Below are 27,487 nucleotides of genomic sequence, written 5' to 3' on the forward strand. Positions count from 1 at the left end.
GTGTTGGTTTTCAGAGGGTCTGGGGTTCCTCTGGCCCCACGTTGACCGGTGTCTGAAAGGAGAAATCACTGTCTTTCTAGTGTGCAAACGGTCAGGCGTCTAAACAGATATCTCTTCTTTGAAAAAATGGCTGTGGTGATAAATGTGAGCGTGGGGGCTGCTGAGGCTGGGGGAATTCCTTTGTGATTCTCTCTCCTTGTGTCTCTCTGTGGCCCAGAGATAGATACTGGCCACAGTGGAGTATGAAAACCCTTCAACCTTGGCTGTGTTCTCCTGCCCCTTGAGAGTCATGTTCTGTTTGAAAAGAGCTGAAGAAAAAAAAAAAAAAATTGAAGGCTGTTTTTTCACTTGGGATAAGAAAATCCTTCTCTGAGCAGTAAGGGCTCTGGGAGGGTAACAGGATCCATATGTTGAAGCTGGCTGCTAATACACAGCATATGGGCCAGTGAACTTTCCAGGCAGAAATATGCCTCTCACTCTCCAAAGAATGCCCCAGTCAGCTCCAGAAAGGACCATTACTTAGGTGACGGATGGCGTAGACACAGCTTCAGGGCTTCCTAGACCCAATGTTCCGTGGAATGTGAACCACGGACGGGGATGGAAAAGGTCCTGATTGGCCTTAAGATGGATGGCACTGCCCTGTAGCCTCCCTGTAAGGCCCCCAGGCTCCCCCCAGATACTCTGGGTTTGTTCTGTTTAGAGGCTGAGCGTCTGAGGGCGGCCCCTCAGGTTGGCATGATTGTTCGTTAAACCCAAGGGAAAGATCGTCTCCTCTGCCCACAGAGGCCTCATCACGTAATGGAAAGAACACTTACCTGGGAGCCAGGTGGCCTGGGCTCTGGGACCACCCTGGCCCTCGCTAGACATGACCTTAGGGAATTCACTTTACCTGTCCTTGCGCATCCGGAAAATGAAGAGGCGGAACATGGCGATGGTTGGGACCCCTTCTGCTCCCTCAATTTAGAACTGAGGGCTCCTGACTCCCTCCGAAGGAGAATGATGGGAGAAACCCACCACAGTTGGGCACGCCTGCCCCCACGTTGTACTCCACCGCAGCTCTGTGTGCCACGGGTGACATTCAGGAAAGCTAGGCAAAGACCTTTCAGTGTTCTCAGGATGCATCCCATCCTGGGCCCCCACATGAGTGATCGGCAGCACACCAACCGAGGGAGAGCCGGGCTGCCCCTCAGTTTCTGCACTATTTCTCCCCAAACAGCATTTGGAAGTCCCTGGGTTCCTGCTTCATATTCTCACAGGGGACACGCACAGCATCCTCCCCCAGCCTGTTCCCCACTCCTCACCATTACCCTCGCTCCGCCCCTGTTTGGTTCTGGTCCCGCCGAACCATCTCTTTCTCTGCGGCTTCTGCTGGGTGTTTCCGTGGGCCACTTTGTCTGTAGGATGGTTGGGAAGGCTGCACCCCCAGGAGCTGAGGTGCCCCCTCGCCCCCCGCTTCCCCGCCCCATGCCGTCCCTTTGATCCCTCCGTTCCACTGAGCACAGCCGTGGTTGCTTCATCAAATGAGCACAGACTGAGACCCACTGCAGCTCTGCCTGCAAGTCAGTCACCATGGCAACCAGCATTCCCTCTGTTCTGCTGTGAAGAGAAAATGGCTGTAGGAAGGAAGGGCTGGCGGAGTCTCTATTACCCAGCCTATTTTGTCCAGGCCCCTCCTTCAGAGGGGCTTTGAGAAGCTACAGGCAGGGGATCAAACATCGATGAGCTTTTACTTGCAAATTTCCTTTCCTTAAGAGGAGGAGAGGCAGAAGGAAGTTGAATCCCGATGAATGACACCATATTCCTTCCTCCCCTGAAAGTGTATTTTCACGAGGAACGGTTGTCTGCTCTGCGCAGATAAATGAGGAACTCTGTAAACATAGGAATCTGTGCGATCCGGCGCCATGTATTTTGTCTTACGGGTGGAGCGGATTGACAGGGCATATGGATATTCAAATAAAAGTGCAGTGCAGTGGCCGAATGATGCAGAGGACTCCCGAGGGCACAGACTCCTGTGTATCAGAAGAGCCACTGACTAAATGGGGTGCTGGAGTTTGATGCTGTCTCCTCTGATGCAAAGAGGTGTGTTGGTCCTATAGTCGGGAGGCAAGGTAGCATTGGTTTGGCATCTCTTGCTTCAGAATCAGTTTGGACCTTCACACCGAAGCCTTCCCCGCAGTGATTGAGCTTGGCGGTGTGGGGAATGGGCAGGAAGTCCTGTGCCGAGCTGTGGAGCAGCCGGCTTCCCTCGACCCAGCTGTGGGGACGCTGCAGGTTGACTCTCTGCATGTAACCGGTTAAGCTGCTATTTCTGTGAATCCCAGAAGGGCGGCTGTTGGGAGCAGGACCACGAGCCTTCTAAAGGGATCCGAAAGATTTAGGGCAGAGGTCACCCCGGATCTCCTGGGGGACCCTGCCCTACCTGACATAGGACAGCCTTTCCGGAGAAATGGCCCTGTCTACTCCTGGCTTCAGTGTGAGGAACAGTGGTGGTGACAAGGTCTCAAAAGCCAAACCGCCTTCTCTTTTCACTCAGGGAGACCCTGTTTTTGAATGAAAGCTCTGGTTTCTTTCTCAATAATTCGAATGTATGTTTAAACTGGACTTTGTCCTTTTCAGTTTCTCTGCAGGTGGATATCGTTCCCAGCCAAGGGGAAATCAGCGTTGGAGAGTCCAAATTCTTCTTATGCCAAGGCAAGTGCCCACGTCCCACCCCATTTCAGGAAGCCCACCGGCAGAGCTGAGAGGCCAGAGGCTGTGTATGCCCAGCTGATCGCACTGTGCCCAGCATCCTTGGCCTTGCTCTGGGGCAGGGTCACACGGTGGGCCTAGAGCCGGATGCTCAAGCCCGCTTCCATCCCTTCGCAAAGGCCTCCCCAGCACAGAGAAACATGCCCTGGGGACTTCTGCTTGCTGATGGAGGAGGTCTGGGGTTTTCTTAGGAAAGTCAGTGCAACCCAGGCCGCTGCCCTCTGTACATCCAGAGTTCTGTGAGTGACACTGGAGAACAGGGCTGGTTCAGAATGTGTCAGACTTGGTGTCTTTGTGTTTTATCTATAAAATATGCTCCATTTCCACAGCATAGCTAATTCTCAAGAAAGGCTTCATGGGAGGTTTTGGAGTCCCTGTGCCATGCCTGGGATTTGGAACATGAAAGGACCAGGAAAGAGCTGAGCTAGGTGTAAACGGTGACATTTCGCAAGCAGCTTTCGGCAGGGAGGGGCCATAAATGCTGTCGTGAGTTGCGCCGGATGAGGTGGCTGGTGGCTGCTGGATGTGTTCCTTCCAGCTTTGCCTTCATTACAGCAACTGAAATGATCTGGAGATGCAGCCATGGAGCCCACAGCACATCTTGCAAATAGCAATATATATTGAAAACATGATGGGCCCTGAAAGGAAGGCTGCTTCATTTCCACACTAAGCATCTGTGCAGGAGCCGGGGGGGGTTGGGGTGCAGGCTGGGAAAAGGTGCTGTATGGAGAGGCTGGTGAAGCCACACTTGGGAATCCCAGAGCCCTGGTTCCAGTTCGCTGTCTGGACAGCTCAGCAGCAGCATCTACCCTCCGGGGCACCTGGGGAAAGGATGTCTGGGTGATGCTGGCCCCCCCTCTTTATGGCATTTAAGCAGATGTATTTGCCTCTCTGAGGCAGGGGCTGTTGATATGACAGTCATGCCAGTTTGCACGGGCAGATGCTAGAGCAAAAGTGATTGGTATTCACACTCCTAGACTAGCCAGTGTTGCATCTTCCACTTTGGAGACAGTACCTGAGCCCCGGAAAAACAAGCCGATGAGTTGGCTCAGACCAACTAGCCCTTGCACTCAGATCCCAAGTATACGAACTCCCTTTGCCTCCTCGTCTCCATAAGCTCCTTGCTTAGTGCCTGGCACACAGTAGGTTCTCAACAAATATCTCTTCCGTCACTAGGGGTAGAAGCACTGTGAGAAATACTGGCGTGAGTGTGTGTTGAGTTCTTTCCAAATACTGTAAGTGGTGTTCCGAACATAACGATTAAAAACAGAAGCCACCAACATGTATGGTCACTCCCCCACCCCCCACCCCGCCCCGCCCCCTGTCCTCAAGCCTGATGAGCTCTTGTTCACTAGCTCTTGCCCAGAACCCACTGTCCCCCTGGAGGGGTCTTTGTCTTTTCAGCCTCAGGGATTTGAAAATCATCTCTTCCTCTTTAGTGGCAGGAGATGCCAAAGATAAAGACATCTCCTGGTTCTCCCCCAATGGAGAAAAGCTCACCCCGAACCAGCAGCGGATCTCCGTGGTGTGGAACGATGACTCCTCCTCCACCCTCACCATCTACAACGCCAACATCGACGATGCCGGCATTTACAAGTGCGTGGTCACCGCGGAGGACGGCACCGAGTCAGAGGCCACGGTCAATGTGAAGATCTTCCGTAAGCGCCTCCCCCTTCTCCCTCTGTGTTCCCTGGCCTCTCCTGTGGCCAGGAAGATGCAAGGGTAGCCAGGAGAGCGGGATGGAGTAGAGGACCCGCCCAGGGCTTGACATGGGCTCCTTTCCTCCTTTTCTCCAAGTGTTTTCTGAATCAAGCCAAGAGCTCCAGTGTGATCTTAAAGGATCCTTGGCCACCTGAGAACTCACAGCCGGGTTCATGCTGATCACAGCTACCTCCCACTGGCCTCCGTTTCCTAAATTCAAATTACACCGTTCCCATGGGGTCCCCCTCTCCCTTCCCAAAGTTGACTGACTGTTGTGCGATTCAGTTTATCCCCTCCTAGTTCACTCTTTCCCACTGGGAAGGGCGTGCAAAGGCTTGGTGGGGTGGGAGGGGGGGTTATTATCTGAACACTCTGTGCCACTCAGAGCAGGCAGTTCCTGTGGCCACGGGAACCAGCCTGGAGGTGGCATCTCATTACCTTGTTATCATGCATCTGTCCTGTGGGCCAACTCTGGTGGGTGGGAACTGGTGGGCGACAGCTAAGGCACAGTATTGATGGCCACAGTATTTATTGCCATAAGCCTGCTTTTCTCTGTTCTTCAGAAATTCTCTCTGCTAGAGACAGGCTGGAGTTGGGGTGCCAGACAGCGTGGGAGACAGAGAAAGGACTGATGGCTCCCCTGTTCGTAGAATAGGTTGTCCGACCAACTCATTCCCCCTGTGCCTTGTGTTTCATTAGCTCCACCCCACATGGCGAGGACCCTCGGCAAAGACACTCCTTTTCCTCTATAGACCTTTCTCGGCACAAAGTGTGATACATCTAGCTCTCTGAATGGACACAAACACAGGTCACATGTCCCCTGCTTGTGCCAGCTGATCTGCCCGCATCTTTGGCCAAGTGACGGGCGGGACCCCCTTTGGCACCACTGTGTATATGGAACCCACGCAGTATGGCTCCAGTTGAAAAGGGAGAACTGGCTGTTTCCCTCACTCTCCTCTTGCTCATTTTCCAGAGAAGCTCATGTTCAAGAATGCGCCGACCCCGCAGGAGTTCAGGGAAGGGGAAGATGCCGTGATTGTGTGCGATGTGGTCAGCTCCCTCCCCCCAACCATCATCTGGAAACACAAAGGCCGAGATGTCATCCTGAAAAAAGATGGTGAGACCTGGCAGCTGCCCTTTCCCCTGGGCCACCGAGCCCCCTAGGGTTTCCACTTATGCGAGCTTCTGAGGCATTCCAGCCCAAGCGTGGATTCCAGGGTCCCAGAACCTCAAGCTATTTCCAGACCAATAGTTGCCTGTCTGTAGCTTGTCTATTCAGGCACTTGACTTTCTCTCCAAAGAAAAAAGCAAATGTCCAGTAGATTTGGTTCTTGGCTCTAGGCCAGAGCCAGAGACATGTGTTCTTATTTTAGCTTAGAGCCCCTCCCTACTCCCAGCCCTCCAGCCACCCACCACCCCCATAGGATGGAAGGGAGGACAGAGGAAAGGCTCGGCAACCTGCCCGCAGGTACCAGTCTTCTGACTGGTCCTTGGATGAACCTGCCTCTTGTCTTTTCTAGTCCGATTCATCGTCCTGGCCAACAACTACCTCCAGATCAAGGGCATCAAGAAAACAGATGAGGGCACTTACCGCTGTGAGGGCAGGATCCTGGCACGGGGGGAGATCAACTTCAAGGACATCCAGGTCATTGTGAACGGTGAGGAGATGTGTTCTTCCTGCCTCTTCCAGGGCTGCAGCCTTGGCTCATCCATGTCAGCTGAGTCCACCCCTCCCCACCACCCCTCCCTCCCAGCCTCTGGCCTGTTTTTTGTTTGTTTATTTTTAAACACACCTGCCTTTTGGGTCTCTCTCAACCGTGAGGACCTTTCGTGCACTCCTGGGAGGTCCTTCGTTATCTTTACCACGAGAAACGTGCCCCGTGCTTCCTAAAAAAGTTAGTCATCTTTCACTGTTCTTGATGTTACCTTAATTGCGAAGTCAGCCCCCCGGTTCAGTGTTCAAAGAAAGTATTATAATCAATTCAGGCCTGAGCATTGTCAGAATCCTAGCCCATGGGCTTATTAATCTCAATTTGCAGTGTCAAATAAACACGCCCATGGAATTGATCTGACATTTACAAGATGTTTACAGGAAATTGTAATGTCAGGACTAAGAAAATAAGTAAATCATGGTGTAATTTTTTTTGGAGAGTGATAGATATTTCTTGCCAAACTCTCCCCTTCTCATTCCTTTGGTAAAAAACAGTTTGTGCACAGAGCTGTTTGTGACAGTCCCAGAGAAATGTCATTCTTTGGTGAGCAGGTGCATTTCAAATTGGTATTAACCATTTAAATCACTGGGAGCGGAAGTTTTCTCCTTTTTCCAGTATGAAGAGCCCCCTTTTGAATGTCAAGTTCCACCAATCATGGCAGTTGCAAGATTGGGATGCACTGATTGAGAAAATATATGATGATAAATAGCTACTGTAGGAGTTCTCTGGTGACCTAGTGGGTTAAGGATCTGGTGTGGTCACTGCTGTGGTGCAGGTTCGAACCCTGGGCCTGGGAACTTCTGCCTGCCACAAGTGCAGCCAAAAAAAAAAAAAATGTATATATATATATATATATATATATATATATATAGCTACTATTTAAATAGAATACCACTTTAAAATGAACAAAACCTATTAATATAGCTTCTTAATCTGTATCATTAAGAAACAATGTTATTATAAATTGTTATAACAATAGCATGTATTTTTGGAAAACTCTAACGCATGGTTGTGGGTGAATTAGTTATTCAGTTTAAAGTAACTATTTAGTGCACACCTGAATGTAGATCCCTGACACCAACTGCACCCAGGGCTCAATCTTCTGACCAGGCATCCCCTGGAAGTGCCTCTTTTCCAGGCCACAGGGTCCCTCCGAGTTTTCCCAGGCGGCCCTGACAGTCTCTCTCTCCTTTAGTGCCGCCCACCGTCCAGGCCAGACAGAGCATCGTGAACGCCACAGCCAACCTCGGCCAGTCTGTCACCCTGGTGTGCGACGCCACAGGCTTCCCAGAGCCCACCATGAGCTGGACAAAGTAAGAAACTGGCTTGTGTCTTTTATTACTCACTAGAGGACAGGGTGACCTCAGTGGCCTGCTCTGTGTTGGCGTTTCAGTGGAATGAGAGTGGGCGGCTGGGGCCCATCAGCTCCAGGTACAGAATAAACTCTTCTGCCGGGGTCCTCTTGCCTTGTGTGCGCATTGGATTCCTTCCTTTGCAGTTTGTGGGGGCAGAACCAAGGCCCTCTTGGGAACTTTTGTGGGTGCAGTTTGAAGCCCTTGGGCAGAAGCAGAGGTCTGGGTGGAGGAATCACAGGTTTATGCAGAAGTCTGATTCCACATCTTTCTGTGTTTGAAGATGCAGTCTTTGTCATGGGCTCAGGTTGCATTTTATGGAAGTTAAAAATTAACTTCTTAGCTTTGTAGTCAAAGTCATGGTGCTTTGCCCTTTCGCGCCCTGCAGGGACGGGGAGCAGATAGAGAATGAGGAGGACGAGAAGTACCTCTTCAGTGATGACAGCTCTGAGCTGACCATCAGGAAGGTGGACAAGAACGACGAGGCTGAGTACGTCTGCATCGCCGAGAACAAGGCCGGCGAGCAGGATGCGTCCATCCACCTCAAGGTCTTCGGTAAGGACTTCGAGGTCAAGTCACTGCTCCCCTGGGGTTCCTCTCACCCTGCATAGTCCATCAGCAGCATGCTGTCCCCTCTGTCCACGAGTCTACCCCCCTTCTTGCCAGCTCTACCAGGCCAATCCCTAGTCCAGGCCGCCCTGCTTCTCACCTGGTCAATGAGACAGCCTCCTAGTGGCCTCTCTGGCCCCATTTGACCCCCTTCAGCCACGCCCACTCACAGTAGTCAGATGACCTTAAGCACCAATCCTTTGTTTCAAATCCTCCATTGGCTTCCTGCTGCAACCAGAATTAAGATCCAGACTCCTGGCCGTGGCTGGATACCAGACCTGAGCCAGCCCTGACTTCCGTCCCAACTTGCTCATGCCTCCACTGTGCTCTGAATGTAACGTTCTCCCACTCCTGGAGCCCTCTCCCTGTCCCCAGACACACCAAGCTTGCTCCCTGTCTCGGGGATGCAGCGCTGGATGTCCTTCAGCTTGGAATAGCATTCCGCCAGGTCCCCTCTGAGCCACCTTCTTCTCATCCATCACTGAGGTCGCCTTCTTCTCCGCCACTCCTTCCCTCGCTGCCCTGGCCAGTGCAGCTCCCTCATCACTATCTCCACCGATCTTTTCTTCAGGGCCCTTCCTTGTACCTGAACTGACCTCATTTACATATTCAATTGGGGGATTGTCTCCCTCCCGCCCCCACTAAGTGTGTTAATTCCAAGATGGCAGAGCACCGGCTGCCCTACACATGGCTTTATCTCTGGCACTCCAAAGAGCGCTAGACTCCTGATAGGACCTTGCATGTCAGTGGCCAAGCAGCTGCCTCTGTCTCCCTTTCTTCTTCCCCTGGCCTGTGTGAAGCAGCATCATGAGAGTCCTGAAAAGAACCCCCACATCTTTACACACTTCGTGTTTTAATAAACTCTGTGAGCTCCCATTCATTTAGAACTGAAATGCATTTTGACCTGACTTCAAAAATGTGAATTTGTGGCAGAGAGATGCCTAACCTAGGGGCCCTCAGCTCTGTCTGACCACCTTTAAAAAAAAAAAAAAATAGAAAACAACTTCGGATAAGTCAGTCTGTTATAGAGGGAGCTGCTAGAGTACAGATGCTGCAGGGACAGCCCTGGAGCAGCCAGCTCTCTGGTTGGTGCAGCACGAGCCTGGGGAACCTGCCTGGGACCTGCCTGTTTAGTCTGATCAGGAGAACTCACCAGTGTCTGTAGACACAGACCTTAGAAAACCAAACGTTTATGTGCAACTGGACCCGCTATCCCAGATGAACCCTGTTAACTCTTTAATGACACTTGGGCTTAGAAACAGGTTATCAGTTTGATCCAAATTAACTATACATATTTGAGAGTGAAGCTAAACTTCTTGGAAATATTCTTGACCGTCTTTTCTCTGATTCCAACTGGTCTTCCCCAGTCGCTCTGATTTTGAGTTTTTCCATATGAAAGACAGATGCATTTGTTCATCTGTTCCTTCATTTCACAAACATTTGTTGAGCACCATTGCTGCTAGATAGAGGGGCTACAGAGATGACTAAGCTATGGTCTTTGGACTCAGAGAAGCACAGAGGGAGATAAACACATAAGCATGTAAATTATAACGGATGGTGTCACTCAATGACATTTGAGTACCTGCTGTGGGCTCAGCCATTGCCACAGTTACAAAGATGAATAACACCCACTTTATTCTCATCAGTGGGTTCACAGGCTACCGTAGATAGTCAGTGCTGAAATTTTCAATGACAGCCCCTGGTGATGACTTCATAATAGTAACATGCAGTGTTTTATAGTAAAAGGTGAGCTCTGATCCTGTGTGGCATAAGTTAGCAAAGTCTTCACAGACGGTATGCGGTTCCCCAAGTAGGGGTTTCCAAGATGCAGGAGGGGTCCTGAGCCTTTCAGGCCACCCTGCACAGGGACAGAGGCCGGAAGAGTACATGCTGTGTCAATAGGGACCTGTGCCTGCTCTGCTCACAAATGTACCCCGATGACTAGGCATATATATGCCTGGCATATAGTAGGCACCAGTGTTTGAACCACCGAGGACATCATAATCAGTTTGATGCAAATGACATAATGCACGTGGCAGGGAGATGAACCTGGAAACGTGTATTTATCACTTGGCTTTAGGAAATCTTTTTCGACATCAGGTTCTTAAAGTAATCATCATATGATACCCAGCATGCAGTGAGCACTTATGATGTGCTGAGCACTGAGTGAAATACTCTTCATCGAGGAGCTCTTTTAACCTCATCACAATCCTATGAAGTAGATTAAAGTTTTATGCCCATTTTCACAAATGGGGAAACTGAGCACAGGGGGATTAGGTATCCTACCCAAGGAGGCAGGACACAAACCCAGGCCTTCGCATCCATTCCCCGGGCTAGCAATGGTGATTACTCGTCTCCAAAACCCAACTTAACACATACGACGTCCGAATCCCACATGGGAGGACTCATAATTGGTGTGCTCTGCCTTTCCCTCCATGGCTTACGTGGTTTCTCCGTGGAAATCCACTCGGATTTAACGTGGCCGCCCAAGAACATCTCAGTCTCTGTCCCAGGGCCTCTCCAGTGGGGATGCTGCCCCAGGAGGGGGTGTGAGTCCGGAGCCAGGTAGGGCCGCGCTAGAGTGGAGAGGGTGGGCAAAGGCCAGGGAAGGAGGTAACAAGGCAGAGGAAGCAGGACGCAGGAGGTGTGGCAATGCAGGATTTGTCTTTCCACCCTCCTCCCTTGCCATGGAGCTCCTTCTGCAACACACACGCACACACACAAACTCACTGTGCTACCACGTGCTCTCCCAAGACTGCAGCCGGGAAGATGTTCGTTAGGCGAGCAAGGAATTGTGGGCCGACTCCTGCAAAGGCAGGGAAGGAAATCACAGACACAAGGGAACTATGTCTAAGCCAGGCCCATCCTCCTCTGTAGTGTCGCAAGGAGAGGTCCCCTGGCCTTCTCAGGATAGCCCAGTATCCCACATATACCCTGCAGGGTCCCTATCTGTTTTACATTCTTGTCCTCCTTGTGGCATCCCCCCTGGGTTTAGGAGGTTGGAACTAGGGCCTGGGAGCCAGGTAGGAAGGGGCTAATGAGTTAGGACTTCATCTTTCTTCAACCTTTTCTCTCCCTCTCCTTCATCTTCTGGCTCACCGTTGGGGACCAGCACTGGGGGAGAAATGGGGTTGGTTCCCCAGCAGCAGCAGGGCCATGGCAGAGACGTAGAAGAGGAAAGAAGCCTGTAGCTTGGATGATAGAAAAGACGTGCCCAGAACTGTGGCTTCAAGAAGGGCTGGCCATGAGTGTATAAAAGACCTATCTAGGAGTTCCCATCGTGGCGCAGTGGTTAACGAATCCGACTAGGAACCATGAGGTTGCGGGTTCGGTCCCTGCCCTTGCTCAGTGGGTTAACGATCCGGCGTTGCCGTGAGCTGTGGTATAGGTTGCAGACGCGGCTCGGATCCCGCGTTGCTGCGGCTCTGGCGTAGGCCGGTGGCTACAGCTCCGATTCGACCCCTAGCCTGGGAACCTCCATATGCCGTGGGAGCGGCCCAAGAAATAGCAACAACAACAACAACAACAACAACAACAACAAAAAGACCTATCTAAATTGCGACAAACGGTGATAAAAGATAATATAAGAATGTATATGTATGACTGGGTCACTTTGCTGTACAGCAGAAATTGGCACCAAATTGTAAATCAACTATAATTGTAATATATATGTATGTGTATATATATATATATATATATACATGTATGTGATATATATATATATATATATATATATATATATATATATATATCAGCCCATGAAAATTTTTTTAAAAATTAGGGCTGGTCAGAATGGCCCTGATACCATTTTTTCCTAAGAAAGGGGTATGTTCTAGCATGCTCTGCCCTGGTTTTTAGCCAGAAACTTTTTTTACTGAGTAGTTGCATTCTACCTTCTTTTAAACTTGACAGTGAATTTCCATTTCTCCTCTCCCCACGGGCCCTTCTGAAGAAGCACTTTCGTCCCCACAGACTCTTCATATTCAAGTATGAGTGCTCTTGAGGTCTCATGCTGCTGTGGGCTGAAACAAGTTCACCGGGGGAGAAGCTTTACTTAGCTGACCTCTTAGGACCAAAGCAGCCCTTGGGAGTTATAGCAAAGGACAGACAAATAGGTGCTTATAGGAAGGGGCACCTGGTCACACCTGACATCGAAGTACACAGGGGCCCTGGAGTCCTCCTTGGGTTAGGGCTGCAGGAGCCTGGATTGGAGTGAGAGTAGACAAGATGGGCCTCGGTGTCAGGATGCAGAGCCATGAATGTGCTGGAGGGGAGAGCAGGCGTGCTTAGAAAACTCACAAGGAGGCTGTGCTCACAGGAGGGTCCATGGGGAAAGGTGCCTGGGACAGGCTGAGGCATTAAGAGCCATGGTGGCAGGTGGAGAACAGAATAGGGATCCAAAGTCAAGGGCCAACAACAGAAGTTCATGAAGATGGTGCAAGAGCCATCAGCAGAGAAAACCTGCAGAGATTCTTCTAGATGCTGGTATACAGAGGGCGGAAACCTTTTATAAGTAGAGGGACCGTGTGTCTATCCCTATTTGCTCAGGGATGCCCATTGTCCCAGAGTCATTATTTAGAGCATGCCTTTCACACTCAAGAGAGTCCCAATTTGGACAGTGAATTGTGCTGCTGTCCTAGTTCCAAGGCCACATTCTAAGTTTTCAGTTAACTTCAATAACATTGCTTCTGGGGTTCAGGAAGGATTAAGTTACCAGTGAGAAACTTGCCTTCCTTCCAGCAGCCGCTATAGACCCTACGACCATACAAAATTAGCAACCATGAATCATGGTTTTCCCAAGAACATATTTTTCCTTTTACTAAAGATTTGCACAGGAGTTCCCATCATAGCACAGCAGAAACAAATCCAACTAGGAACCATGAGGTCGCAGGTTCAATCTCTGGCCTCGCTCAGTGGGTTAAGGATCTGGCGTTGCTGTGAGGTATGGTATAGGTCACAGACGCAGCTTGGATCCTGCATTGTTGTGGCTGTGGTGTAGGCCAGCATCTGTAGCTCTGATTTGACCCCTATCCTGGGAACCTCCATATGCTGCTGACACAGCCCTTAAAAAAAAAAAAAAGAAAAAAAAAGAAAGAAAAACTTGCACAGAGCAGCCTCTGTAACCATCTGGGAAATGGAATCGCTAAGACCAAATATGAATAGATATTAGCTGTCCTTTGTCTGTCTTCTGTTAACCTTTTGCTGCTAGGATAAAGTACTTAGGGGCAGGACAGGGTCAGCAAACAGTGTCAATCTAGATCACAGTGTCTCTGTTGGTTCCATGCGGTCTGAAAGTCAGCCTTCTTGGGATGGCCTCCAGACCCCACCACAACTGTCAGTTCAGTGAATTTCATGGTTCGGCTCATTTTTGTTGTTGTTAACTTTTTACGCTGTGATATTAACCGTAGAGAAACTCACCTTTTACTTGACTTCTCTGTTCAGCAGCTCTTAACCCTTGTTCCTTCCAGTAGGAGCTGTCGCCTCCTTGAAAGTTTTGTTGATCAAGATAGACACAAAACGTTCCTGCGGGAAAACCTCACTCAAATGGGCTCCATCAGTTCATTTTGTGAACATTTGGCCCCATTGGGTTGAGATGTGCCTAGCTGCTAACCATCCAAAAGGATTTGCTGAAGGAGTTCTCTTGCAGTGTAGCAGGTTAAGGATTCAGTGCTGTCACTACAGCGGCCTGGGTAGCTGCTGCGGTGTGGGTTCAGTCCCTGACCCAGGAATTTTTATGTACCCCAGACAACAACAACAACAAAAGCACAGGAACCGCTATAAGCAGGATGTTAGTACACATTAACTGTAGGAGAATACTTGAGCTCTGTGGGTCATTTTATATAGAAGTAGACTGGAAATTTTGCTATGGAAAATGCCCAGCTCGATCATTGTTTTCTGCTTATTAAAGCAGAGTCAGGGCCTCAATGTGGAGGATATACAACAGCCAGTGGTTTTATTAGCCTCCTTGGTGTTCCTTTATGAATTGGAATATAAAGGAAAGGCAATTATTTCAAAAATTACCCATACTTCTGATTGATTGATTGATTATTTCTTTATCTAGCCTGGCCTTTTTCCTCTCTCAGTGAAATAAGGTACATTTGTGCCAGGTTCTTTTTCCTCTTCGGTGGAAGGTTTAGCGATTTCAGAGCATAATTGTTTTAAATTGGGAAAATTCAATTTTCTCTAATGTTTTAACATTTAAACCCAGCTTTTGAATGCTTGTGCTTTCTTGTATTACCCAAAACATTTGGAAAATGAACTCATCTCATCTCCTTTCCCGTCCGCCACCCACCCCGCAGCCCCCAAAGAGCTGCTCGCCGCATTTCCTTACTCGAGTTGATGCTAACACAACCCTCAGAGTTACAAAGAGTCTCAGAGTCATTTGGAGTCTGCATCCCTTCTTTGGATCTTCCCGCCTCACTCACTCTCTGCTCGCTTTCACTTCCCCTAAAGCCTCCCTTCAGCATCTCTCCGAGCTGCCCTTTCCTCTCTCTTCCCACCAAGAGGATCTTCCAGGGCGTAGTTACGTCTCACTGGGGTAAGGCCAGGCTTCCAGAGGGGTTCTTCCCCTTCAGGGATGCCCCGTCTTGAATTTTTCCTTGATTAACTTTCCGTCAATGCAAACGATCGTTTCATTCCTCTGACCAAACATTGTCAGTGGGCCTCCCCCAGGCACGGGATAGAATTCAAGCAAGAGTTTTCCTGGGGTGACAGAGAGTCGCTCTGCCTGGGTCCAGCATCATCTCCTGCTGCTTTGAGGCGCAGACACGAGGTCTGTGCCCTTCTTCTCTCTTTTCCACCCTCCCTTCATGTGTTCTTGCTTCTCTGTCTGGATTCACACAGTTTTCTACAATTGGAATGGCTCCATGTCCCCCCCGAAGCTCCACATACTCAAAGTCTCACAGCCCAACCCCAAAGCTGTCTCCTCAAGGAGACTGAGCCAAAGGGGCGCACTTCCTCTGCTCAGGCCTCCTGCACCATCGCCCCCCACGCGGTCCCCTCTTTCTTACTACCACTGCGGTGTTGCCATCTGCCTGCTCTACTCTAAGCTCTGGGACAGGGAGGGTTCAGCTCATTATCTCCCACACACCTAGAATAAGACTTTATAATTAATACGTTGATGGCCTTTGTTGGATGGGAGCATGTTACAGTTCAAATCCAGAAAGCTAAACACAAAAGTCCAATATACTCATAGAAATGTTCTGTCTTTTCAGCAAAACCCAAAATCACTTACGTAGAGAACCAGACAGCAATGGAACTGGAGGAGCAGGTCACTCTTACCTGTGAAGCCTCAGGAGACCCCATTCCTTCAATCACCTGGAGAACTTCCACCCGAAACATCAGCAGCGAAGAAAAGGTACAATGTCACCCAAGAGTTTCAGGGCCATTGGCACGCGGACTCAACGCCAATGGAGTCTACTTTATGCCCCATGCTCTTGGGTGCGCCAGAGGTTGGGATGCCGTTACCGGAGGCCGCAGCCAGGTCCTGGGTGCCCCCATCCCCCAGCCTTCCCTGGCTGTGGCCTGCCTGGCATCCCCTTGCAATGGAAGGGGCACAGTTCCTTGCAAGGATTTGCAGGGGTGTGATGTCAGGGGGTGTAGCCAGGTTAGACATTACGGGGAGGAAAGGGATAGTCATTCTCAAGCCCAGGGTTAAGGTGCCGGAAGGGATCATGGAAGCATTAAGATCCTGGTACACCCAGCGATATGAGCACCATCTCGGGAGCACCCACGGAAATGGCTCCCGGAACCAATAGGGATCAGACGAGCCTGTTCATTCTTTTCCTCGTGATCTGTATACATGCTCTACATGCACTATATGCACAAAAGCTTGGTTGCCTTCGTGTCTGCCTGTATTCTTGGCCACATCTGGATATCATTTTGTTCTAGAGGCAAAAATAATTAGCAGTTTCTATGTGATAATGATGACCTCAGGTTCTCTTCAGCTCTCTTCCCTGAGACTTGAAGAACATCATAGCAAATTTCCTGGCAAACTGAGATGACTGGGGGCACTTAGCTTTGAAGCACATGGATTTATAGGCCACCGGAAAGCTGTCTTTCTTATTGGCAATATATAAAAATTGAGGTGACCCCACGTCCTGCAGCTCTTTGTGGGTGAGTGGCCCAAAAGACAGGAGGAGGAAGAAGCTTGGTTTTAAAGCAACTAAACCCTCTTATGGCACTTCTCCAATCTCATTTCATATATCCTGTAGTAATGGGCTTCATTTTAGTTGGCCAAAGCTTTGTCACCTATTCAGGAGTAATGGCCTTAGCCTTAAAGGACATGTATAATGGATGACATTGACCAGAATGTCAAAAATGATAGATCTTTTACTCTTTTGCCTGCCTGAAGGAAATCCCTAGAGAGGATAGGCTTAAATAAAGCCAAAAAGAGCGAGCAATACCAGAGCCAAATTTGGGATTTGCATCGAGGAACCTGTTTCTCTCCCATTAATAGAAAACAAAACTAAATCAAGAGGAACAGAAATTGCTGTTCCCAAAAAAACTCATTATTTTGTGCAAGTTTTACCTCCAGAGTCGAATTCAACTTAAAAACTCAACTGAGGAACTGCTAAGTATTTTTGAAACTTGCATATGCTGTTTGATATTGTGAAAACCAATTGAATTAAGCAATGCGGTGTTTACTTGGATACTTTCTTTATCAGCATTGGAATTAAACCCTCAGCTCAGACTTCGGTTCCCATCATGTGTGTTACATGAATTGAATGCACATTTCAGGGCTTAAACCACGGGCTGCCGCTTGGCAGATTTTTCTCCATCAGGCTTGAGAGGAGATTTGTCCAGAATGACCCAGGGTATATCTTTGACCTACAGTGAAGGACAGAAATAACAGCTTCTCCAGATGAATGATGGTTTTAAATTCTATATCCTTTCTAGGAATAGCTCAACAGCCAAGCTAGACCAGAAAGGTTATTAAGATTTGTGCCTGCCTCAAGACCTTTACTAGCTGGGCACTTCTGGCTTGTATCTATGAACTCATTTTTACAGAATAAAAAAAAATGAAAAAACAGGCACTAATGTACCCTCATACTTCCTAAATATTAAGACCAGGTGTCCAGCTGAGACCGTCTCAGACCAGGTAGGCTTTGTGTAATTCAATTATCAGCACAGATCATAAGTCTCAATCTGAGGTCATTAATTAAGCCTGGCCACCTAAGATATATTGTGCTTTCTTTTCCTATGGACTGCCTTCAGGTGACATTACTGGAACATGAGTGAGCCAGTGTCTTCCAAATCAGCCATCAGATCTGCATATTTGCCTAAAAGAAACCGTGTATAGAGGAGTTGCCATTTCTATTCATTACCTATTGACATCAAAAAGGCATGATAGGAGCTCCTGCTGTGGCACAACAGGATCAGAGGCATCTCTGCAATGCCAGCATGCAGGTTCAATCCCCGGCCGGACACAGATCCGACATTGCTGCAGCTGTGGCGTAGGTCACAACTGCGGCTCAGATCTGATCCTTGGCCCAGAAACGCCACATGCCCAGGGGTGGCAAAAAAAAACAAAAACAAAAACCGGAAATGATAGCCATCTTACACTGGGACTGGCTGAAAATGAAGAAAGCAAAGATGGCCTATTTATGAGCCAGTTGGACTCCAGAAAGTAGATTTCATTTTTACTTTGGCAGCTGCTCCTCACGTTCTGCTCCACCTGAAGTTACATTATATTTATACTAGGTATCAAGGTCATTAAAGTTATGGACTTACAGATGTGGAAGAAAACAGTTTTCCTTTAAGTCTAGGTTACACGCTAAGCAGGAAGAATAGACCATTCTGTCAACCCGGGAGGGAAAGAAAGTTCCTGAGAAGTCGATCACATAACCTGCCAGGATCATAAAAGGCTGGAAGGAAGGCTTCTTGGGAGGTTATCTAGAATCACTGCCAAAAAGTCGCTCAGCCCCTGCCTGAATGGCGACAGTGTCAGTCCTCTGCCGGGCAGGTGGCCAACACTGAGGGTCAAGAGGGCCTGCGGCCCTGCCCCCGCCGCTGCCACACTCGGCCCTTTGTGTAAACACCGGGAACTGGCTCTTTGGTTTTCCTTTAGTCAGACCTCTGCCCTTGAACACACCCACTGGTTTTCACTGTGACTCACATCTTACAGATTCCACCCCTCACCTTCCTAGTCATCCTGTGCCAGAGAGCTTCTGTTCACAAGCATCCTTTACAAGTTTGTGGGACCCAGTGTAGCCTAGGCAGACTTCCAGGCCTTCTTGGCCCCTTGATGTGCCCACTGTCATGCAGTCAGAGTTGCCTTAGTGCTTTAGCTGTTTCCTCCTTCTCTTATCGCCTGTTGAGCTTGTGGGCAACTTAAAATGCCCAGGTCTTTTTGGCATGAACTGCATTTAAGCCACATATAGCCCCTATCCAGTTCTTATGCAATTGATGGCTTAACCAATAATCTAGAGCTTTTTATTTCTGTTAAAAAATTGTGTTTTGCTTGTTGCAACCCAATATCTCTCAATGGGGGTTATAGTGACAGTTTGGAAAGACTCTTCACTGAGACTGTGCTGTGCATTGTAAGACATGCAGCATCACAGATCCCTTCCCTTTAAATGTTAGTAACTACCTCTAATCACTGTGATTATCAAAAACCTCCTTACAGAAATACCCCCGGGCTTGAGAACAGCCATTTCAGTCCATCTTCCCAGTCAGTCAGGACTGGCTTTCATCAGAACTGTCCTTAGAGTCTTTAGGTTCAGGACATTTCAACCAAGGTGGACCCCCCCTGTGTTCTTTATGTGTGTTGAAAGTAATGGGGTCTAGTAGTCAGTGTGACCCCTGCTCTAAGCACAACAGTCAAGGGCAGCCAATTCAGCCTTCCCCATGCAGCTGCCATCTAGCAGCTGTAGTAGTTGTCACTTCCAACTTTGTATGAATGCTTGTTGGAAGTATCTTGGTCCAAGCCACTGATAGTGGCCGGGGCAAGCTCAAGTCCAGAGCCCTTAGAATGCCACCAGAGCTTCCCTGGGGTTCCGTAGCTCAGAAGGTAGAGTCCGTAGGGCCACGGGGCTCTCTTCTGATTCTGATGACTTTTGTGGAAGCCTCCATGCTTCCTTTAATAAAGGTAGTGACAGTAGAAGCTAATTAAAGCAGCTTTTGCTTCGCTGCTGAGTCTAGGTTTAATCCTTAAGAGAAGAGGGGAGAAAAGACTTGTAGTGACTTTCTAATGGAACACTGATGTTCTTCATTTAAATAAGGGGGGCAGGAGGAAAAAACCAGAATAATGAGCCCCGAAGTCATAGCCTATCTCTGACTGTGTCTCTAGGTTTGGTCCCGTCACTCTTTTGAGATTATTATAATTAGACTTCAGTTCGTTGAGTTAATTTCACTCAACAACTGATGTAGCTAGGCTAAATTTGGGTCATTTTAAGCTCATTGGAAGAGATCATCTGTCTGTAAATTAATCCATTTCTCAGTGGTCACTAATACATTGACACAAAAATCTGAACATTATAGTGGGTCACATCGGTCCATGTGTATGGAGGTCATTGTGACACTGTGGCTACAAAGTAAGCCTGTGCATCCACCGTCTTATTACTCATCCTCTCCAGACTCATTTTAAAAATTGCCAAGTATGTTAAAGATCCACAGTGAGTGGCGCTCAAGTCCCGGTGCCATTTACAAATTGAGTGAGACCCCTGGGCAGTGATTTGCATACTCTGTCCCGGCAGAATAAGTCCATCATATGGTCATTTGAACAGCACTGTGCCTTTGAAGAGGCTGAGAAAGAAAGGCATGGGAATGCTTCATGTCTAAGGAGAAGGAGAGGAGCAAAGAACTAAGATTAGAAGAGATGGAAAAAAGTGGAAAGGCATTTCATGAACCTTGCATCTTGAGTGGGCAGGGGTTCCCACAAAAAAAGAGAGACCTTTTGAAATGCTGATGCACTGGAAAATGGAGCTTCTTTTTCACCAGGAAGAATTCCTCATTCGATACAAACTGGGCGCCCTCTCTTAAGCATCGGAAAAGGTGCCTGCATTGAGCAATTGGAGTCTGGTTTAGCCATAATGTGGGCAAAGTATAACAGGGAGAACTTAGAATACGTGTGTATCACTTCCTTTAGTTTATATACATATTCCTACAGGCATGTGTGTAAGATGAGAAAACATGGGAACATTAAAAGAGCCTGGAACCAACAACTTAGGGAGGAACGTTACTAGTCACATCCTCATTTGTGTTATAAGTGTATATTTGCATATCACGTTGTCTTTAAATGGGCTTCACACCTTCCCCAAAATTATCAGGGTCATGCCACAGCTGACCACCCCACCAGGCACAGGGGTTGACAAGGTCAGGCTACTAGAAGCCTTGTGTTACTAGCACCTGTTATTCTAAGAGCCACAAAACCACAGTCAGTTGGGAGAGACACAAGAAGAATCAGATCTGAAAAACCAACAGCTCCATAGGCTATAGTCCCTGAAAAGATTCTTGGGTCGTGCAGCCCTGGCATGTGACAGACAAGCTTCTAAGTGATGTGGAGACGGCAACCATGTTTGACATGTTGGCCCACTGTGACTTTGGTCCACGCATGGTCCTCTGTTCTCGCTTTCTCTTCACTCCAGCATCATATGACATCATCCAGCGTTTCCATCCTCACTGGTCACAAAAGCTCCTTGCATTTAGTGGACTCTTCCTAAATGTTTGCTAACTCATTTGCATTCCTCGGATTGCATTGCTGTGTCTCTGGCGTCTTTCTATCCTTCTTCCATCTGAACATCAGGGACCATCAGGCAGTCACGCCATCTACTAAAAAGAACAACACAGGTGTGATGTTTTGGACTCCCAGCATGAACTCAGAAAAACTGTGAACAGAATAGATTCCCCAGTGGTGGATCAATTTAAAAAATCATGACGTGGGTAGGAAGCTACCCAAACGCCTGTGTTCCCGAGGTGCCTCACCACTTTGTGAACGCCGTGTTTGATGAAGATGGTGCACGCCTGAGCCTGCATGTCATCTGAGCGTCCCCCTGCGTTTAAGAACCTACCGCAGCACTCGGTTTCTGTTTCCTCAAAGCTTCCTGACCTGTGTTCTTAAGAGCATGACTGCTCATTCATAATGACCCTTCTGCTCCTTTCTTTGTTCTTTTAAAAAAATATATATATTTTTTAACAGGATGCATGCAAAGAGTTACAAAATGCATGAGCACAAAATGGCATTAGGATATTTGCTGTCCAATAAAATCTAAGGGAGGAAACTTCCTCTAAGAGTATCTCTAGATTGTGTGGTTAAAACTAGTAGGGTCGTGGAGTTCCATGGCGGCTCAGTGGGTTAAGGATCCAGCATTGTCACTGCTGTGGCTCTGGTTACTGCTGTGGCAGGGGTTTGATCCCTGGCCCCGGAACGTCCACATGCTGTGGGAACAGCCAATAAAAGAATGTGTAGTGTCACCTAATATTACAGGGAATATTCAAGATGTTTTGGAACAGGAGCAGCCTAATAAGTCTGCTGATACCCATGTGTATGTCTTCCAAAGATTAGGAAAGCCTTTAGCTTTGAATTATACATTAACGTGCATAAGGGGGGGAAAGCTAAACATAAGCTACATCCTAAATTAAATTGGGTAATAAACACACCATTGAAAGTGGGCCTTGGCAGAAGTTCTGAATTAAAAAGAAGCTGCATGTGCACGGTATGCAGTGTGATACATCAATTCTCTAAAGCAACATGTTGTAAAATTTTACTGCTTTCTTGTTGTGTTTTATATCTTGTTCTCTCCAGGCTTCGTGGACTCGACCAGAGAAGCAAGAGGTATAGCTTACCTGACCGCTAGCCAGTCTTTAGTTTTGAAAGCATTACAGTTTAACTCACCATTACAGTTTAATAACCAGACTGCTAAAACTAATTAGCAATTGAGTTAGATTAAAGAGTAGGTCAATAGTGGTAGATGTTACTTAGCAATAGTGTCATTTAGGATGAGCAAGCAAGCTGTGTTGGGAGTGGATGAACAAATCCTCATTACTTCCTAAAACTGGATCTTATTCTCTTGCTGGTGCTGGTAAAATCACATCCAGGTAATTATACTTAGAAAAATAAATGGCCCCAATTCCCAGGCCAGGCATTTGGAAATGATGAAATTTTTTGACTCTCACCTGGCTGATGTGGCTCTGGATCATAAAGTCACAGAGTTAGTGATCTAAAAACCCACTCAGCCCTTACCTTCCAGCTCAACTCATCTTGTTGCTCGCTTATTTTATCATGATTGGTCTTGGTAAATTACCACGTTACATTTCATCTCAAAGCAATGCAAATGACATCTCTCGCTGGTTTTCCCAAATTACTAAACACATCTCTGTTACTTTTATAGAGCATTAAATTTATGAGATTAGAATGATTTGTCACAAATGGTTCTCCGTGTGTGTGTGTGTGTGTTTAAGCCAGTAGCATTTAGCCTTTGAAATTTCTCTGAGTCCTTGCTTCAGTTTAGGGAATGTGGGACTTCGTTGGAAAACTGAAGCTCAATATTAATCTTTAGATTTTAATTGCTAGACCCCAGAGACCCTATTTAGGATCATGCCTAGCCTTTTTCACCTGATTTGTGTGATTAACTGACAGATAGTGAAATAAAAACCAGGATGCTTTAGACCGAGTTTAAGAATCTAATCTAGAAATACTTTTTTTAAAGTAGCCTTTGTGTCTCCTCCAGAAGGGACTTTGGTGTATGTATCACTATACGTGTAGACAGGGGCACTCCTATAGACTGTGTTTTAATTAGGTAAACCCAGCCTCCTAGTCTTTCGGAAATGATAATTATTTCAGAACACATAACTCACATGTGCAGGTCATGGCTGTAAATAGTTCCTGCTGTTTAATATTTGAAAGTCGACTGCCTGTCCCCAGGCACATCGTAAATGGACATAAGCTACGTAACTGCAGTTTCTGAACATGAACACCCTGCCAACATTGAATCCAGTTCGTTATAAGCTCTCTGTATCATTCCTTCCTCTTTGTTGAAGGGATTAGTTAAGTGTATATTCTCACGGAAACATTTCCCCCCCATGGCCCGGGGGTCCCTGAGTGCTGTCACAGACTGGGTGTTTTATTGCCCAGAGTTATGGACCCATTGGTGTTGGGGAAGGGAGGAAAGAAGGGTTAATTAGCAGCCACTCCTGAGCAGCTCCCCTCTCATTCTGCCAGGTCTTGTGCATCTTCCTCATCACTCAGGTTGGGACCCGGCTAGAGGAGCTGAGATTTGCCAGGGAGCCTTAAGGAGATGTTGAGAGAATTATTATTATTGGTGGAAGTAATTGATTTAGTCCCAAGAAAGCAGACACCTCACTCCAGCCATTGTGCAGAAGTGTCCTTAAGTTATCTCGCTCTAAACGTAATTGTCTTACAACTCAGTGCCATCCGTGGGGCTCAGACGTTCCCTCTCCTCCTGTTTGTCTCAGTCAGAGATGAAAACTGTGAGTCCCGACGAGCTCAAAAGGCGGCTTGCATTGTGGCCCATTTCATTCTTTCAGCTCTGAAAAGCCTTAGGACTTTGTCCTGCAAGAAGAGAGATAAAAATAATTTGATGGGAAGAGCGATTATACTGCCCTGCATATTTTCTTTTTCTTTTTCTTTTCTTTTTTTTTCTTTTTTTTTTTTTTGCAAAACAGAGTCTTCTTGCCATGTTTTGTGTTATTCGTGCCCAAAGTGCATCTGCTTTCTCTATAAGTCTGAGCCAGGGGCCCAACTTGTAGCCCAGATGGCTTGTAAGTGATGCTCTCTGAACTTGTGCAGGTGCCAGAGTGAACCATTTCAGAGAGAGAAAGTCCAATCACACTGAATCGGCCTGCCTCCCCAGAGGGAGAACTGGGTGGCTGGCAGATAATCCCACCACCAGTCCTGTCTAAGCCACTGCCATATAAAATTCTCTGTGTGGGAGTTCCCATTGTGGCACAGCGGTGATGAATCTGACAAGTATCCACGAGGACTTGGGTTTGATCTGTGGCCTCACTCAGTGGGTTAAGGATCCCGAATTGCTGTGATCTGTGGTGTAGGTCGAAGACATGGCTCAGATCCCACATTGCTGTGGCTGTGCCATAGCCCTGCAGCTGCAGCTCCAATTCGACCCCTAGCTGGGAACTTCCATATGCCTCGGGTACAGCCCTAAAAAAGAAAAAAAAAATAAAAGAAATGAAAAGAGAAAATTATTTGTGAAGGCTGCCTTACCGTCTGTTGACATCGTTAAATGAGAAAAATTTCCCCAGAGAGAAATTTAGACAAAGATACCATCTAGAAGGGGGCAAAATGTACGTCTGTCAATGCAACCATTACCTGAGCTTCTCTTTGACCATTTTCTAGATTATTAGAGTAAAAACAGCTTGTGCCTCCCCCCCCCCCTTGTTGTCACTTGTGCAAGTCCTCCTCTTACCTGCAGGACTTTGCTTTGCTCCTTTTCTGCCGTATCCTTCCTATGGCAATTCTCTTGACTTCCAAATGATCTGGGCAGCTTTCCATGTGTGTGGTGCTGGCCCCAGGACAGGTCTGTCTGTGTGACAAAGAGTGACAGTTCAGTCACCAGCTGGCATCCTCCTGTGCAGAACCTGTGTTCTCACTGAGATAACCAGAGAGGCTTATCTGGTGAACTCTGAGCCCTCTGCCTTGTGACAGGCAGGCCAGCCCTCAGAGATAACTTACAGAGGTGACTTCATACTTCTGATGACACTAGTTTAGGTGATGGGTCAGGATTTTGGATGGCATATGAGAATTACCACCACGTTAGACCAGCACAACCCTCTCAGCCCATCATAAAAGGGGTCCCAGGCTCCAGCATCTTCAGCACACTGGTTGTCTGCGCCACACCTGCCCGCAAGTGTCTGTCATTTCCCACTCACGTGTGGCACCCCCTGGGGTACAGCTTCTCCACCAGTCAGCCTCCCAGATTTATAGGCCTGATGGGAGCCAAGAGCCAGGGCTCCTGGGCATTCCTGTCACAGAGGAGTGGCCCTCACTGCCATAAGTCATGGTGGTTTTGTTAGGCTCTTCTGTCTCCTGGCTGGCAGTTGTGTTCTGGCTTCCAGATGTGAAATGGGATGAAGCTTAAATGACTGCAGTAGATGAGCTCTGCCAGTGATGGTAGAGGGACTTCTCGGGGCAGATCTGAGATGGCTCTCAAAGACAGTGGTGTCCTGCTTTCAACCTCCCCAAACTGGCTTCCGTGGGATAGTTCAGGGTTGGGTTTCAAGTTTCCAAACCAGTATCTCAAAAGCGCCTGAAGGCAGGGATTCTTCAAAGGCCCGACCTCATGGGATGCTGGCTGCCATATGCAGAGCACTTACCTGCCTGTCGCTACGGAACATCATGGCCTGGACATTAGAGGGTGGCCCAGCCTCTGAGGAGCAGGACTCCTCCTTCAGATGAGCAGCTCTCTTGGGGAGCTGTACTCACACCACATGCCTACGTCTTCCTAGGCCAGCAACCCTCTTACTTAGAAACCCCTCAGAAGTACTCCAGGCCCTGTTGCCTGGGGCTCGTGTGCTTATTCCTTGTTTGACAGTCTTTGTAATTCCAGAGACTCGGGAAGCCAATTTTAGCCACAAAGGCTGGAAAATGGAGACAGTGGTGTCCAGGGTCCCAGATCTGCCTGGGATCCTCTGTCCCATTGTCCTGGGAAGAAGGGACCCAGTTCCCCTTGCTTCGAGCTCACAGCTCCTCAGCCCTGGATGATTGGACTCTTTGGAGTGAAAGTATTTTACTTTTAGACATCCAGGAAAGTGAGGCATCTGTAGAACTATGGATTTCCTGTATAATTCCTTACATCTGGCACATTCAAACATCTTATTACGTGTACACACACCAAGGAATGGCCAGCCAGGCAGGGGCTGGAAGGAAAGGATGGGAGTGCAGGTGTTCCAGAATCTCACGAGGCAGGGGCTGTAGCAGCTGCAGTACCTGCTGGCCAGGCTTTGGCTTACATCTTAGACATGCCAACCCAAGTCACCTTGAGGGCCTTGGGTGTTCTGCCCAAGCCAGTCCTGGCACATAGGCCAGGCCACTTGACTAGACGGAGTCCCACCTTCTGTCTGGGATACACCCAAGTTTCCACGGTGCTCTCTGGAGCCTCCCACCAATTGGTACCTAAAGCAAGGCTTAGATGTTGGCACAGAGAGGAGAGAGGGGTGAGGCTGGGGTCAGACAGCCGTGGCCTGGTCTCCCCGCCCCGCCCCGCCTCGAGCTCTGATGGTCCCTCCCTTCCCGCAGACCCTGGACGGGCACATGGTGGTGCGCAGCCACGCCCGCGTGTCGTCGCTGACCCTGAAGAGCATCCAGTACACGGATGCTGGAGAGTACGTCTGCACGGCCAGCAACACCATCGGCCAGGACTCCCAGTCCATGTACCTCGAAGTGCAATGTGAGGGAAACGGTGGGAAGACGGGGGCAGGGAGGGCCGGGCAGGGTCTGGATGACAGAGGGAATCAGCGGCCGGGACCTGCCCTTGGCTATGTCAAGCTATGTCCCCAAGGCCATCCCTAGGCTTCTTACAAGTCTGCATTCTCCCGGTGCAGCTCGTGGGAGGTAGCCCTGACCTCTGCTGCCCAGCCCCGCCCCTCACCCCGGCCCTGGCTCTGCTTCAAGGCACACCTGCCTTCCCAGTGCCAGGAGACTGGGTGTGGAGGGCTCCAGCACAGTGGCAGTTCTCTGAGAGTCGTTGTCCTTCTTTGCAGATGCCCCCAAGCTGCAGGGCCCTGTGGCTGTGTACACGTGGGAGGGGAACCAGGTGAATATCACCTGCGAGGTGTTTGCCTACCCCAGCGCCACAATCTCATGGTTCCGCGATGGGCAGCTGCTGCCCAGCTCCAACTACAGCAACATCAAGATCTACAACACCCCATCGGCCAGCTATCTGGAGGTGAGCCTGCCAGCCTAGGTGGGGCGGTGGGGGGGGGGGGCGCAGTCTGATTGTGACCAGGCTCCTGTGTGCACCTGACCACTCCTTGCTTGCTTCTCTAGCACGTCCTGAGCAGGGCAGCCAGTGGCCTGGGAAGACAGCCTTCGCGGGCCCCCTGTCTCTCCCCAGAGCTAAACCGGGGTCTGGGGTGGGGTACAGCATGCCTCTCCGATGAGCCCCTTTTCTGTTCTTCCCTCTGGGTTAAGGCTGGGCTGGAGCTTTACTGGTTCTATGCTTTACGAGTTTAATTTCAATGATAAATGAGGGTCTGAGGTTGTGGCCATCCAGTGGGACATTTGTAACCCCAAAGCTCTTTCTTTCTGAAGGTGACCCCGGACTCCGAAAATGATTTTGGAAACTACAACTGTACTGCCGTGAACCGCATTGGACAGGAGTCCCTGGAATTCATCCTTGTCCAAGCAGGTGCGAGCCCCTTACGACTGCACCACCCTCGCCCATGCCGGCC

At 48.7% G+C, this 27,487-nt stretch overlaps 1 protein-coding gene across 28 annotated transcripts in view; it reads left to right on the top strand.

Moving 5' to 3' along the window:
- NCAM1 (neural cell adhesion molecule 1) overlaps window positions 1-27,487 on the top strand; it is a 328,180-nt gene that overhangs the window by 257,656 nt on the left and 43,037 nt on the right. For 17 of the 28 annotated variants that reach the window (XM_047752282.1, XM_047752274.1, XM_047752281.1 and 14 more), the window contains exons 2-12: window positions 2,617-2,691; window positions 4,188-4,406; window positions 5,423-5,566; window positions 5,970-6,107; window positions 7,357-7,474; window positions 7,902-8,068; window positions 15,337-15,479; window positions 21,867-21,896; window positions 26,334-26,484; window positions 26,798-26,982; window positions 27,348-27,444. In XM_047752282.1, the coding sequence (XP_047608238.1) occupies window positions 2,617-2,691; window positions 4,188-4,406; window positions 5,423-5,566; window positions 5,970-6,107; window positions 7,357-7,474; window positions 7,902-8,068; window positions 15,337-15,479; window positions 21,867-21,896; window positions 26,334-26,484; window positions 26,798-26,982; window positions 27,348-27,444 (1,467 nt within the window). The remainder of the gene's footprint in view (window positions 1-2,616; window positions 2,692-4,187; window positions 4,407-5,422; window positions 5,567-5,969; window positions 6,108-7,356; window positions 7,475-7,901; window positions 8,069-15,336; window positions 15,480-21,866; window positions 21,897-26,333; window positions 26,485-26,797; window positions 26,983-27,347; window positions 27,445-27,487) is intronic. The other 11 variants (XM_047752286.1, XM_047752297.1, XM_047752275.1 and 8 more) reach the window with 1 other exon arrangement.

This window comes from Phacochoerus africanus, chromosome 11 (assembly GCF_016906955.1).
Source record: "Phacochoerus africanus isolate WHEZ1 chromosome 11, ROS_Pafr_v1, whole genome shotgun sequence".
In the NCBI taxonomy this organism is placed as follows: Eukaryota; Metazoa; Chordata; class Mammalia; order Artiodactyla; family Suidae; genus Phacochoerus; species Phacochoerus africanus.